Source organism: Poecilia formosa, unplaced genomic scaffold, assembly GCF_000485575.1.
Source record: "Poecilia formosa unplaced genomic scaffold, Poecilia_formosa-5.1.2 Scaffold944, whole genome shotgun sequence".
NCBI classification, from domain to species: Eukaryota; Metazoa; Chordata; class Actinopteri; order Cyprinodontiformes; family Poeciliidae; genus Poecilia; species Poecilia formosa.
In genome coordinates this window covers 1-13707 of record NW_006800883.1, presented here as the reverse complement: position 1 = coordinate 13707, position 13707 = coordinate 1, and the positions used below count along the sequence as shown (strand labels likewise).

General features: G+C 41.9%; 1 protein-coding gene across 1 annotated transcript in view; it reads left to right on the top strand.

The window, feature by feature from the left end:
* Positions 1-13683, top strand: part of LOC103132168 (cadherin-23-like) — a gene marked incomplete at its 3' end in the record, with an annotated part of 54426 nt that extends 40743 nt beyond the window's left edge. The window contains exons 16-26 of the mRNA XM_007543926.2: positions 39-258; positions 1927-2079; positions 2279-2392; positions 3911-4059; positions 9714-9774; positions 10493-10641; positions 10852-10987; positions 11888-12276; positions 13175-13276; positions 13397-13399; positions 13534-13683. Coding sequence (XP_007543988.2) covers positions 39-258; positions 1927-2079; positions 2279-2392; positions 3911-4059; positions 9714-9774; positions 10493-10641; positions 10852-10987; positions 11888-12276; positions 13175-13276; positions 13397-13399; positions 13534-13683 — 1626 coding nt within the window. The remainder of the gene's footprint in view (positions 1-38; positions 259-1926; positions 2080-2278; positions 2393-3910; positions 4060-9713; positions 9775-10492; positions 10642-10851; positions 10988-11887; positions 12277-13174; positions 13277-13396; positions 13400-13533) is intronic.
* Between the last annotated feature and the right edge of the window lie 24 nt (positions 13684-13707).

Here is a 13707-nt window from a genome sequence, read left to right as displayed (position 1 = left end):
GAAGTTTATTAAAGTACTATGAACATTTCCTGCTCTAGGTGCAGGTAGTGGACCCAGATCAGGATGCGAATGGCCGCGTTACGATGGTGCTGCAGATGGGTATGCCCCGCCTTGACTTCTACCTCAACACCTCCACCGGCGTTCTCACCTCCACGGCGGTGCTGGACCGGGAACAGATCGACCAGTATCAGCTGAGGATCATCGCACACGACGCTGGGGAGTTTCCTCGGACCTCCACTTCAACGCTCACTGTCTCAGGTGACTTTTGATTGGCTCTCTCTGCTTGAGAAACTTCCAAACCTGCTGACTGAACGGTTTTTGTTCTGATGACTTAATTAATTATGGCAGATGGTGAGCTTCATGCATGTGAGGGAGCTGCTGAAGAACACACTGCCACCTCCTGGTGGGCTTTATAAATACAGATGAGATGAAGGGAAATGAAAATGCAGTACAGCTTCATTCACATAATAAGAATTGTTTTGTCTTTTAAAAGTTTAGTCTGAAAATGTACAAAAACACACAACTGTAATCCAGATGCTAGATGAAGCAAAAACAGAGAAAGTTTGTGTGAAAAACTAAAATCAACCCATCAGATATTTAATTCTTTCTGTATGACTTTTTCAGTCTTTCATATCATATCATTTTTCTTTATGCAGCGTAACTTGATCCAGTTTCTCTCTGGATCTGTCGACCTTGGTTCCATCTTTAATGAACATCGTTTTAAACATCTTGTGGTTCCTTCAGGAGCAAAAATGGAAACGTGTGGTGCTGAACTTTTATGTTTTTTCTTCCAACTCTTATTAGTAACCATTATGATATTATTAGATTTTTTTTATTGCATTGTCAGGAATTTGAACCTAACTGAGGCCGGTGTGTGTGGAGTTTTATTTTATTTTTTATTTTTTTGCAGTTTCACTGAACTTTGCGTTGTCTGAACTTGGGTACATTTTCCAGAGCTCCGTCTACTTGGAGACCTTTCAGCTGTTTTAACTAGTGATAAAGAAATTTCCCATCTTTAGAAAGATGCACTTCCTATTTTTAAGTGACATCATAACAAGTTAAAGTCATTTCAGCCCTTTGCTGTTTTGTTCTTATTCAGTTTTGGTCACTTCATACTCAGCTTTCTGTTGGGCATAAAGTCAGGACTCTGGACTGACCAGCTGAGGATTTTATGATGTTTGGTATCTGCTTTGACAAATTAAAGAACTTTTTGAGGTTCTACTGCAGGAAAATGTGATTTTCTTGTAAATATTTACAACTACCAGCTCCTTTAGAGTAACTTAGGTTTTCTCAGAGACTATAATCTGACAGAAGATCAGAAACAACATAAATAACATGAGTGCAATGCAAGCCTTTCAGATTATACTATTGAATAATTCACTGGGATATATCAAGATTCTCTGACAATTTATCTTTATATTTAAAAACATTTGCCTACAGCTGCAGATAAAATGATGTGTTATTGCTTAAGGACCTGAATACAAAATAAAGAGCAAAAATGACCTCGATTAGTCATGAAATAGTGAGGCTGCTTCTTACTACTCTTCCCAGATTGTTGCACAGCAACAGTTGCTTCTTTAAGATCATTCATCTCTTTCCACCTTGGCATTAACAAACTACCAAAACTCCTGCTTTTCTGCAGCTGTTAATTTTCCCTCTTAAGCTTCAACTGTCGCCTCCAAAATGCTTAAATGTCAAAGACACCAGTGTCACCATGACAGTTAGGAGGTTTTAAATGACAAAGGAATTTTATTTTTACAAGGCTTCACCATTTAAAACCCGGTTTACTTTCAACTCGTTTCCAGTGAACCCAGTTAGCTACTTTCACTACTTTAGCCGTACTCTGCTGCCTTACTTGTCCTCATGTGCATCTATCTGTGTGCTGGTGTGTCTCTGTCTGTGTGTGTGTTGGTGTGTGTTGGTCAGTTCTGGATGTAAATGATGAGACGCCCACCTTCAACCCCAGACTATACAATGTGTCCCTGCTGGAGAGCGTTCCCAGAGACCACGTTGTCGCGCGACTCGTCTGCTTTGACAAAGACGCTGGTCTCAACGCAGAGCTTAGCTACTTCATCACAGGTCAGAGGTCACAGCGGTTACATGTTTTGTGTTTGTGGGTTACATGTTGTACATTTCTATGAACTAATGCATTGTAGCGTGAGGCTTCAGTACTTCCATTCATCCATGTCTGTGGCAGTTTGTTGATCTCTCCTAAATAAATGCAGTGGTTTTTTGTTGTATTTAGTCTGGAATTCTGTTTTTTGTTTTATTTTTGCAGGAGGGAATCAAGACGGTAAATTCAGTGTCGGTTTCCGAGACGGCATTGTGAGGACTGTGGTGGGCCTGGACAGAGAGACTCAGGCGGCTTACACTCTGGTCATCGAGGCGATAGGTGGGTCAGAAGTTTACATCCTGCTGTCTGAAATAAATGTTCACAAACGTCTCCATGTCTTCAACTGTTTTGGTTAGACCAACAGAAAGCATCACATCGTTTTGAAATGGAAAGAAAATGATGATTTGAAAATAGAAAATCTGAAAATTGTGGCTTCAGCCCCACTGACTCAGTCTTTTATAGAACCTTCCTTCGTAGCATTTTCAGTTTCAGGCTGTTTGGGGTTAGATCTCAGCTGGCTTAATATTTTGTTTATTATCAATAAAAACTGAAGGCAGGTCAGGTTTTATATGAAAACATTTGTTGTAGTCAAATGTTTTATTGCAGCAACTTATAGATTTGGGTGAACCAAGGTTTACTTTAAAGGATGTCAGAGAGGAGATGTGGTCCTAGTTACCATGGCAACAGAAGGAAAGCAGAAAACTTGGAAAAGATTATAACTTTGAGTTTCATCTGACATTTTTGTAAGTCAGATGTTAATTTGAAAATCTCAGTTTTGTCCTAATTTATTCCTGAATTTGGGCAGGAGGACCACACAAAATCAGATGACAAATGCCATCCATGTCCAGACTTTAACTAGGCCATTCTGACATTGTCATTTGATGTAACCATTCCATGCAGCTCTGGTTGGAGATTCAGTTTGATCTTTATTTAGCTCTTTCCAAACCAAACTGACTTTATCAATGCTGCTGAAAGAAGACGTTCCCGCATCCTGATGCTGCCACCACCGGGGCCATATGCAGCTCAGACACAGAAGCCCGGATATTTGGAACAGACTCAGAGCTGAGCTGTGGACATCTGCAGCTCCTCCAGAGGCATGATGTCAAACCCATTTTTCATTTCTTCTAATTCATATTTATGGTCTAAAATATTTAAAAGTCTGAGTTGATCATTTGGATAATATTTCTTGACCACTTTTGCATGGAACTGTAAATGTTTGTCAGGTTGTTCTCAGCGGTGCGTTTTCTCTTACAAATAAAAGTTCCCTTTTCTGTGTTTCTTGTTTCTGAACATATGATGGGAAAACGCTGCTTGTGGTGATTTCAGACTCTTGCTCAACAGCTTTTGTTCCTGTTTGAAAAACATCTCTGAGGTTTTCCGTTTTGTCAGGAGGATTGAATCAGGGCAGCTTATCTGCTGGAGGCACCGGAGAATCCAACAGAGACGATGTGAAATGGAGCAAGACAAGAGAGTTACAGCTGCTCTGGTTTACAGGCAGAGGGAGAGAAGTGAATAAAGGGCCAACATTGTTTCAGTCATAATTCAGTCCATTATGCAAAATTCTAAAATGGTTTGGAAATGGCAAAAAATGTTAGGAGATTTTCTGCATGGATCTGTGAATGAAAGAGAGAACAGTAGCAATTAGCAGCAGTAGAGGCGGTGAATGTGCCTTTCTCAAGGTTTATTTGATTAGATGGAGCAACAAAGATCAAACTGAATCTAAACACTGCAGCAGTTGAGGCTGTGCTGATATATAATGAATGTTTTCTGAATGTTTTTGGTGTTTCTGTCATTCAGACAACGGTCCAGCAGACAGCCGAAGGACGGGGACGGCCTCCGTGTTTGTGGAGGTTCAGGACGTCAACGACAACCGGCCCATCTTCCTCCAAAACAGCTACGAGACCAGCGTTCTGGAAACCGTGCCCATCAGAACCAGCATCCTTCAGGTGGGGCGAGCCTGGACGCCAGCAGCACTTTAACAAATTCAAGACTCAGTTTGCTTCACATTTACTGAGTCATTTATGAAGGTCTGGTATTTTGGCCAATTTAAAATCACTTCTGTTTTTATAGTTCTTTCTAAAATGACCCTCTGGTAAAGACGGGTAAAGAAAACTTTAAAAGTGAATTTATCTTTTATTGCAGAACCAAGACTCCGCATGTATAAAAACAGAGTCCAGTTTGTTACCCATTGTTATGTACAGTGGAGGTTCTGTGGTGCTGTGGGCCTGTTTGTCCTCTGAAGGCCTAAACATGAATGTGTCATCATTGGAATTATTCTGATAGAACATAACTGCAGTAGATTAATTAATTACGTAGATAGAAACACGTAATAATTTAATATTTCTCTCTCTCTGTAGTCTTCTAGAAGGTGTTGCTGTTCCTGGTTTTGGAAAATGATGCAGATCGATTCCAGCCAAACCATCTGAGATGATTTTATTTTAATTTTTATACTATTTTACATCAGGATCAGACTGAATTTGGTCAGTGTGGCTCAGAAATGTGTTGAAAACATCCAGTTTTCCCCAGCGGCTGTTTGAGTCCCTAATAAAGTTTTTTTTCCCGGTGTTCTGCATCGCGCCTTGTTGTCGCTCGTCTTAGACAATTTTATAACAAATACATCAAAGAAACTTCCAGCAACAGCTTCAAAAGCTGTTTTGATCTAATCAGTGATCAGTCAGTGGTGGTCAACCTGTCAGATTTCAGTGACGTAGTTGAGCAGACAGGGCGTAGTGATGTGGGACTTCATGTTGGGGTCGGGCTGCAGCGTCTCCGAGGCGACATGCCGGGTCAAACGCGTCCTGTCGCGCTGGTGCGGCCGGCGGTAAGGCGGTCGCCTGAAGGACAGGTTGTAAGAGCGGCGGTATGATCCCAGTCTCCTCCAGGTCTTTAGCTGCGGCTCAGAGGACAAGCCTCTGCCGCGGGTCAGTCTCTCCCCCGGGGCGCAGCTCCTCTCCAGGTCGCCCTCCGAGGTCGTCTCCGAGCGCCTGTACACCGCCAGGAAGGCCGCCAGGCCGGCCAGCAGCAGGGACAGACCCAGCACCACCATAATGGTGAACTCTGGGTCATGCATATCTGAGGGATGAGACGGAGGCTGCAGGACGGAGGGAGAGGTGGAGGTGGTGGCTGACAGGATGGAGGCAGTGATGTTCCCACCAGGAGAGGTGGAGGTGATGTTGGAGTTTGGGTCGGTGGTGTTCATGTTGTCTCTGCCCTGGACGGAGAAAAACACCGTCATGGCAAAATGTTTTTAAAACAAATTATGAGCAAGTTTATTTTCTGTTTGTTTTTTTATCACTGTTAGCAACGGCTTTTTTTGGAGCATGACTTCATGGTCTGTTTGGATGTGGAGTCAGAGCTAACAGTGGTGGGATTGTGATGCAATGAGCTTCGCTGACAAACTTCTTTCATAAGTTCATAATTATAATTTTCAGCCATTATGTCCTGAATTAACGCGTCTGATTTCTTCTAGTGCAGAATTATGACAAACGTCTCCAGTCAATGACATAAAAGTCGGATCAAATGTGACATGAGCCTTCAGACTGCAGACACTTTGAAAACAATCAGATAAATATCTGAATTAGTTCCACATCTGGAAATGATCGATCAGGTTTTTGGGGGTGAAAAGATCAGAACTGGGCTGATCAGACTGCAGGGAAAAAACAGATTTGAGTTTTATTTGCCTGCTGTATGAATGTAGCCTTAGAGAGGCCTAGTCAAAGCCTGGCCCTGAATCCAAATGAGAGTCTGTGTCGTGAATAAACGTGGTTGAGTTGTTTTGCAAAGAAGAACAGACAAACTTTTCAGCCTCTGTTAGAGACACTCCAAAACTTTGACTTAAGGGGGTAAAAACAAATTTATGCCATATTTCTGTAAGATTTTAACTGTTTGTTTTTGTGTTACACAGTGAAATTCGTGGTTGCTACCAGACAGAATGTGGAAAGCGGATATGAAAGCTATTACACTGCATCAAAATGCCATTTCAGCTCCGGACTTGGCCAGTCAAGCTTATGAAGCTAATGGAGGTTCATTTTAGGGTTTATTTTGTATATTAAAATCATACACCCAAGGGCTTACAATATATATACACACACAATAATGCATAGAAATGACTGCATGCACGCGTAGACGCAGCGAGTGTTCGGCATTTGCAGCAATTATGTAGCTATTAAATCAAGGACTACAAAACAGTCAATGGTTGACAGGCTTTCTTCAATGTAAAACAAATTGGGTTTATTAAAACGCCCCTTGTAAAATGCAAAGCAGCCACCAACTCTACCTCCGCCTCCCCCCTCATTCAGCGCGCCCCCATCTTCAGCACGGTAACATTTGTAAATGTCATCATCCTTAATTCAGTGGAGACAAAGCATGGCTTATCGGTTTAAGGGAAACACATTGGGACGTGAAATTATTTTTAAGACCAAATGCCAGGAAAACTGTGAAAAGGCCAGTGGAGCAGGATGACTCGTTAGAGAGTCAGTTCATTAGTCAGAGCCTCCATGCACATCGCATTCACACACACATTCACACACACACCCGACTGGAGACACACATTTCTGTCTCACCTTCAGGTACTGCAGCCGGCTCATGCTGCTGATTTGAACCTTGGCAGCTCCTGTAGTTCTCATTGGACCACACCTGACATCTCACTGCTCAGCTGTGACCAACCTCCTTCATTCTGCACAGGTTCACCAACATTAAAGTCTAACTGCTAACGCTGGAAAACTGGAATTTCATTTAAAGTATTTACCAGGTCTGGAAGAGCAACAAAGCTAAGAGGATGGAAAATATTTATGTTTGGAGTCAGTCATTGATGTTCCATCCATCCATCATTACATTCATCCATCCTTCCTTTCTTCCTTCTTTTCTTCCTTCCTTACTTACTTACCCACAGTTTGTGCTTTTTGCAGGGTTAATAAATCCTGTCCTCTGTAGGAATTTTAAAAAATGTCTATTTAATCTTTAAAGATAAAAATAACTTGATGACTTCAGAAGTTTAAGTTTGGAAAAGTCTGAAATATTAACGCATATCTCTAAAGTTCTTCATAATGACAAATCTTTTCTTCTTTTACAATCTTTTCCTTTTGGCTTCATTTTACTTTTTTGTATTCTATTTATTTGTATTTTTTATATCTTGATCCAATAAGTGAATGTATTAATGACTGGATGGATGATTGTGACTTTGTGGATTCTAACATTTCTAATTATTTTTCATGTAAAGCCAACTCTCTGTGCTCTGCTCTGTCCACATTCTCAGCCACATGTCAGAAAACAGCAGCAGCTCTGAGCCTGATTCCCATCTCAGTCTGTTCACACTGAGTCCAGGCTGCAGGATGCTTTAACAAACTTTTTTCTAGTTTCAACTTTCCAAGTTCAGTTCTGTTAAGTCGAATAATAAAAAAAATTTTTTTAGGAAGAAGTGTCATTAATATAAAATGAATGCCTGGTGGAAAACATACTCACTCCGTCTGAAGTCTCCTTAGCGCAGCACCTTTCTGGGTTCCAGTAACTGTGGTAGAACCTGTTCTTTGTGAATCCACATAGTACTTGTTTTTCTGCCTTAAAGTGCTGCTTTCCCAGAAACGGAGCGGGGAAGCGATGGGGAGGAAAACGGGGAACGGCAAAGAAAAGGGGGCAAAACGTGTGCAGCAAATTAAAATGTATGTTTTTCTGCTGTTCCAGTGGAAAGGAGCTAAAGGGAAGGCAAGGTATTTAAGTCAAAAGTTTTGTGAATATTTTCTCTTTTCATGCTTCACAGGATCACATTTAAAACGACATGTGCAACAAGTTCTTGCTCTCTGTGGCCCCTGTTGTAGGGCCAAAGTGGTTCACTCCGCTGTGTAACACTCTATTCATCACTCAGCAGTCTGACCCCCCAGCGTCATCCTCCTCCTCTTCCTCCCCGTACTCCTCTTTCTCCTCTCCTCTCCACGTCCCTTTATAAAGCTAATGAGACTGAAGTTGGGCCCCTCTACACACAGGCAGAGTGAGAGAGCAAAGGAGGACACACAGGCGGAGGCAGACGACTCACAGCGCCTGTTTCTGCTCAAACCTCCTGAGAAAACACCCATATTCCATCAACTGCTCCTAATTTGGGAGGTTATAACCTCAAACATCAATATATTTTATTGGAAAATTTTATTCATTGTAACTTTATCAACAAAAAACTGAAAAAGTGGCCTGCATTTGTGTTTAACCCCCTTTACTCTGATTGCCCAAAATAAAATTTCCCACAAAAATGGCACAAAAAGATTAAAACCTTCCCACCACAACGCAGCGTGGCAGGTGTTTAACCCTAGATGACAATAATGGTTATACAGAGCCGTGTTTCTCAAAGTGGGGGGCGCTGACCTGTTGGTGGTCCACCAGGAAGTGCTATGGCGGTCTGAGACAGATGGAGGAAAGTCAAAAATCAGAATGTTTTTAAATTATAATTTTTATTAATAAAGTCTAAGCTGTTTTCAATTGTTGTTATGAAATATTAATTAAAATAATTATTTGAAATGTTATTTGCCATGAACAAGCTGCTTTGTCGCTGAGATGTTTGATAACACAGATATGGAGGACACTGCTGTAAAAAACCATAAAGGTCTTGTTTCCAACTAAAATCAAAAGGTTTGACGCAACATTTATGCTAAACCATTTGTAATAACGATTGAATAGTGACTAAAAGTGAGAAAAAAACATTCTAAAAGTTGATGTTACTGTACATATCTCGCAGTGTTATTTGTGGGTCTTCAGAGGGTTTCCCCATCCAACACACTGTGGGAACTCGTCCTATAAAGTGTTGTATTGTTGGGCTGAATGGTTTTGTGAAGCCCTCTGTAGATTTACATTCAGGTTTCTGCATTCTGCTAAATCTGAAGCCTCACCCAGAGAGTCGGTGACACCCGGAGGATACTGATCTGTCATCAGGTCCGTCTCACTTGGCGCCAGCAGCCGTGGACCTCTGTAGACTCAGAAGCCAATCTTCTGACACGGCCCATTCAGCAGCAGCGCAGCATGCTGCAGTATTTATCTGTGTGTGCTGCAGAGCTGGGCTGTGTGTGCAGAGGCCAGCCTGGCTGCCTGCCTCTAACTGGAGGACAAGGAGGGCATCATTGCCAGGCTACGGTGGTCGTTGTGGCAACATGAGGCTGGGTACCAGGGGATGTGGACTGAATGACAATGTGGACTGTAAAGACTCCAAAATACCCAAACCGTTTTATCTTCTGTAGTGAACATTTAGACTGTGAGAAATCCAAATTTGTAATATTGATATCTCTGCTGGTCAGAAGTTTATGCTCATGTTTTTTCAACATTTTATTTTTGTTTTTTCTGACAGTTTGAGTCTGCTTAAAGAGCAGAACAGCTGCTAACTGTACATCTAGAAGTCTCTGTGTTAGATCTTCATTTTATTCCTTTGTCTTGGTCTGAGTATTGATCAGTCATTTGAGTGCTTGCAAAAAATAGAGATTAAGTTTTTGTAGCATTTCACTTTCATATCAGAATGGCTTAGGAATCCCAAATTACTGACTTTCATGCTAATGTTAGTGGATGTGGATGTGTAACCTAATATAAAGCATTGTTGTGTGATTTCTGCTGGTTCCGTTTCACTGCACAGGTTCAAGCTACAGATGCAGATCAGGGAGAAAATGGCAGAGTTCTGTACAGGATCATCACTGGTGAGTTCCTGCTAAATATGCCTAAAACCACATTTTAAATGTCTCACTGTCAGGACTTGAAAAGTCTGGATCAACTGTGTAGTTGTGTTTAGTAGTTCTGCAAAATGATTTCCAACAAAGAACAAAATTCAAACTTATTTCTGACTTGGTGGCTGTTCTCTAGAACCTTAAGGTCTCTTTCACCGAAAGGGGAAAACCAGGATCGTTTGCTTGTTTAAGGAAGTGAGTTTCTTTAAAAACAGAAGGCCAGTCGGTGAACCCAGTGTCACCCTCAGCATGCTTTCAAACATTTTAAGAAGGATTTTTAGTCTGTGCCTTGTTTGATCCTCTGTTTGCTTCAACCTTATGAATTGTTACAGCACAACACTGAGATCTCTCCTAATGGCAAGGAGAGTGTTTGCAGCAGGGAATCATGGGTAGCACAGATGTACTAGTGATGGTTTTGTTAAAAAAAAAATCTTTGTCTTTTTTTTATTATTTTTTACTGAATATGTGTTCTGAAGTAAAGGTGGAATTGTCTTAATATTTCATTGTGAGATCATGTTACTGCAGGTCAGTTCAGTTCGTTTCTATACAGCAGAACCAAATTCAGTTTAATATTCAAAATGAAATGGATCGATGTAAATTAACTGAGTTCAATTGAGATTTGACTCAAACCTGGAGTATTTTAAAGACTCCCCTCGTCTTTGTCTCTTTCTGTTTGTGCCTGTGGCTGCAGGGAACAACAACAACCTGTTCAGCATAGACAGGCAGAGCGGCCTGGTGACCAGAGGCGTCCGGGCGCTGGACCGGGAGACCAGCAGCTCCCACGTGTTGGAGGTGGAGGCCTTCAACAGCGATGAAGGCAGCATGCGGAGCTCTGTCAGGGTGAGACGTGTGTGAACTGCACCCAGCAGGCCACTGGTTCATGCTCAAAGTGTTGCAAACATTATCAGAAATTTGAACAAATTCTGCTTCAGTGTTTTCTCCATTAATCCAGTTTAATTCCCACATTCTGATTCAGAGGTTGAAGCTGAATTCGGCTAATCAAGCGCAGGCTTTCCCATTGTGTAAAGTAGTAAATACGTTCTCCTGCAGGTGATCATATATGTTGATGATGCCAATGATGAGGTGCCAGTGTTCACCCAGCAGCAGTACAACCGTCTGGGCCTGAGAGAAACGGCCGGAATCGGAACCTCTGTGATCGTCGTGCGCGCCACCGACCCCGACACCGGTGAGTCTGACCACACCTGGCCAGAGCTGCACGCTCTGCTGGCTTGTAGAATATCGACCCAGCCACTAGTTGGTGCTGTTCCACCAGAAATTCTTCTTTTTTTTTTTTACCCTGTTTGTCTCTGGTGTCTGGAAAAACGTTGAGTTTTCTGTAACTGGCATTTAAAGTCTTACTACTTCCACAGTTTGTACTTCCTCTCTTCACTTCCCTTGCTGTTAAATTGTCTCAGTGGCACATCTGATGATTCTGACAAACATTTTCCAAAACATCAGAGTGGCCATGAAACCGAAATAAACACGTCCTAATAAAGTTTTTCTGTAAATGTAAAATCGGGTCAGAGGAAGTTTTAAATATAACTCTGTTATGAGAACTTTGAAATCAAGCCGAGTTTATTTGTGTAGCAAATTTCAGCAGCAAGGCACCAAAAAAAACATAAAACAAAAACCAATTAAGAAACAAGATATATATAGACATATTATTTTGTCAAATCCCATGAATCATCATGCAAACATCATATATTGACCAATGTTCCAGTTATTATGAATCATGGCAGCTCTAACCAGGAGGGGTTTCGCCTTGATTTAAAGTCAGTCAGTGTTACAGCAGTTTTTCCGTTTTCTAGAAGTTTGTTCCAGATTTGTGGAGCATAGAAGCTGAAAGCTGCTTCTCCATGTTTGGTTCTGGTTCTGGATGCAGAGCAGACCAGAACCAGAACACATGAGACGTCTGGAAGGCTGATGCAACAACAGCAGATCTTTAATGGATTCTGGTGCTGATGATTTATAAACTAACAACAATATTTTAAAGTCGACACTTTAAAACTAAAATCCCTGTTAAGAAACTATTAGTAATAATGTGATTCTGGACTCTGGATGTCTGTGTTTCTGTCCTGCTGTTCAGGTGATGGCGGCGCTGTTGCCTACTCCATAGTGTCCGGTTCAGACCGTAAGTTTGAAGTGGACGTCAGCACCGGTCTGGTCACCACTGTGGACTACCTGGACTACGAGACCAAGACGTCCTACCTCATGAACGTGTCGGCCACCGACCAGGCGCCGCCGTTCCACCGAGGCTTCTGCACCGTCTACGTCACCTTACTGAACGAGCTGGACGAGGCCGTGGCCTTCTTCTCCGCAGGCTACGAGGCTTCCCTCCGGGAGAACATCGCCACGGGAACGGAGGTGGTTCAGGTCCAGGCCCAGTCTGCCGACAACCTGAACCAGCTGACTTACCGCTTTGACCCCGACACGTCGCCGGCAGCCTTAGCCCTCTTCAAGATAGACAGCGTCACGGTGAGCAGAGAAAAGTCTCACATCATGTTCTTATTACACTCTTTATTATAAATATATAAAAAATTTCACACTGCAGTCTCAAAATTGTATTCTAAAGGGATTTTGTGTGAACAACCATCACTACATAGTGCATATTAGTGAAGTGGAAAGAAATAATAGGTAGTTTTAATGATATTCGGTCCCTTTCTTAGGGTCACCTAATGAACTTTTGGTCTGTCTGCTGTTGTTGGAGAAAAACTGACACAGCACAGAGTTAATGCGATGAAGGTGAAATGGAAACGCATTTTCTGAATTAGTTCTGATGTAACGAACATCCACTGGTGGGTCTGCCCTACCAGGGGCATGAAACTTGACCAAGCCTCCAGACGGGACGACTCTCCATTTTTCTCAGATGTGTTGTTCATGCTACTTTACAACCTCTACACCTTGTTTATTAAGCCATAGATAATACCTAATGAAATTATATTTGGACTTTTATTTTGAAGGTTCACTAATCTCTCTAGACGTAAATCTGGTGGAAATTTGTGACTGTAACGACATCAGTAGGTGGTTTGAGTCTCTGTTGGCAGAATAATTCCACACTTGTAAAAATCTCCACAAGATTTCTTTTTTCTTCCACTTCGCCGTTGTGCTTTGCTCTTTTTTCTTGGACAACCTCCAGTGAAATACTTCGTCTGTGGTTGTGAAATAACAAAACTTAAGAACCTTAAGCTGTGTGAACAGACCGCCTCTGTAATGTCTCATCATCATTTTCTGCACTCTTGTTTCTGCATGAATGAAATCTGATCAAAGAGCTCAATGCTTTGAAGTTCTTCCATTCCTTTTGTCTGGATTTTCCTGATAGCTCTTTGTTTTTCTGTGTTTTGTGACTCTGGACCTTTTGTTTGTGGCGTTCCAGGGCCGCATCACGGTAACAGGCTTGCTGGACAGAGAAAAGGGAGATCTGTACACTCTGACTGTGGTAGCTGACAACGGAGGACCTAAGAAGGACTCCACTGTGGTACGTCGCTTTACTTTTCTAGCATTCAGCTTCATCGTTATTTTAAATGTATTGTGTCTTATCTGTTGTAGAATAATGGCATTCTTCTTTTATCAAATGCATCCCTCTGTGGATCTGCAGAAGGTAAGGTTCTGGTATTTCATAGAGCAAAAAGCAGAATGGAAATATGCCTGTTAGGTTTTGTTCCACTCATTTCAAAGGTAAGTACCAAACTTCAGCCTGTGATGGAAGCTACAGATCATTTTGCTGCTTCCCAGGTTTCCATCACCATTCTGGATGAAAATGACAACAGTCCTGTGTTTGACATAACGTCTGATACGTCTGTGAGCATCCCAGAAAACACGGCCATGGGGAAGAGAGTGGCAGTGGTGCTGGCAAAGGACAGTGATGCTGGTTTAAATGGACTGGTGAGGCTTTACTTCAGCACTTCT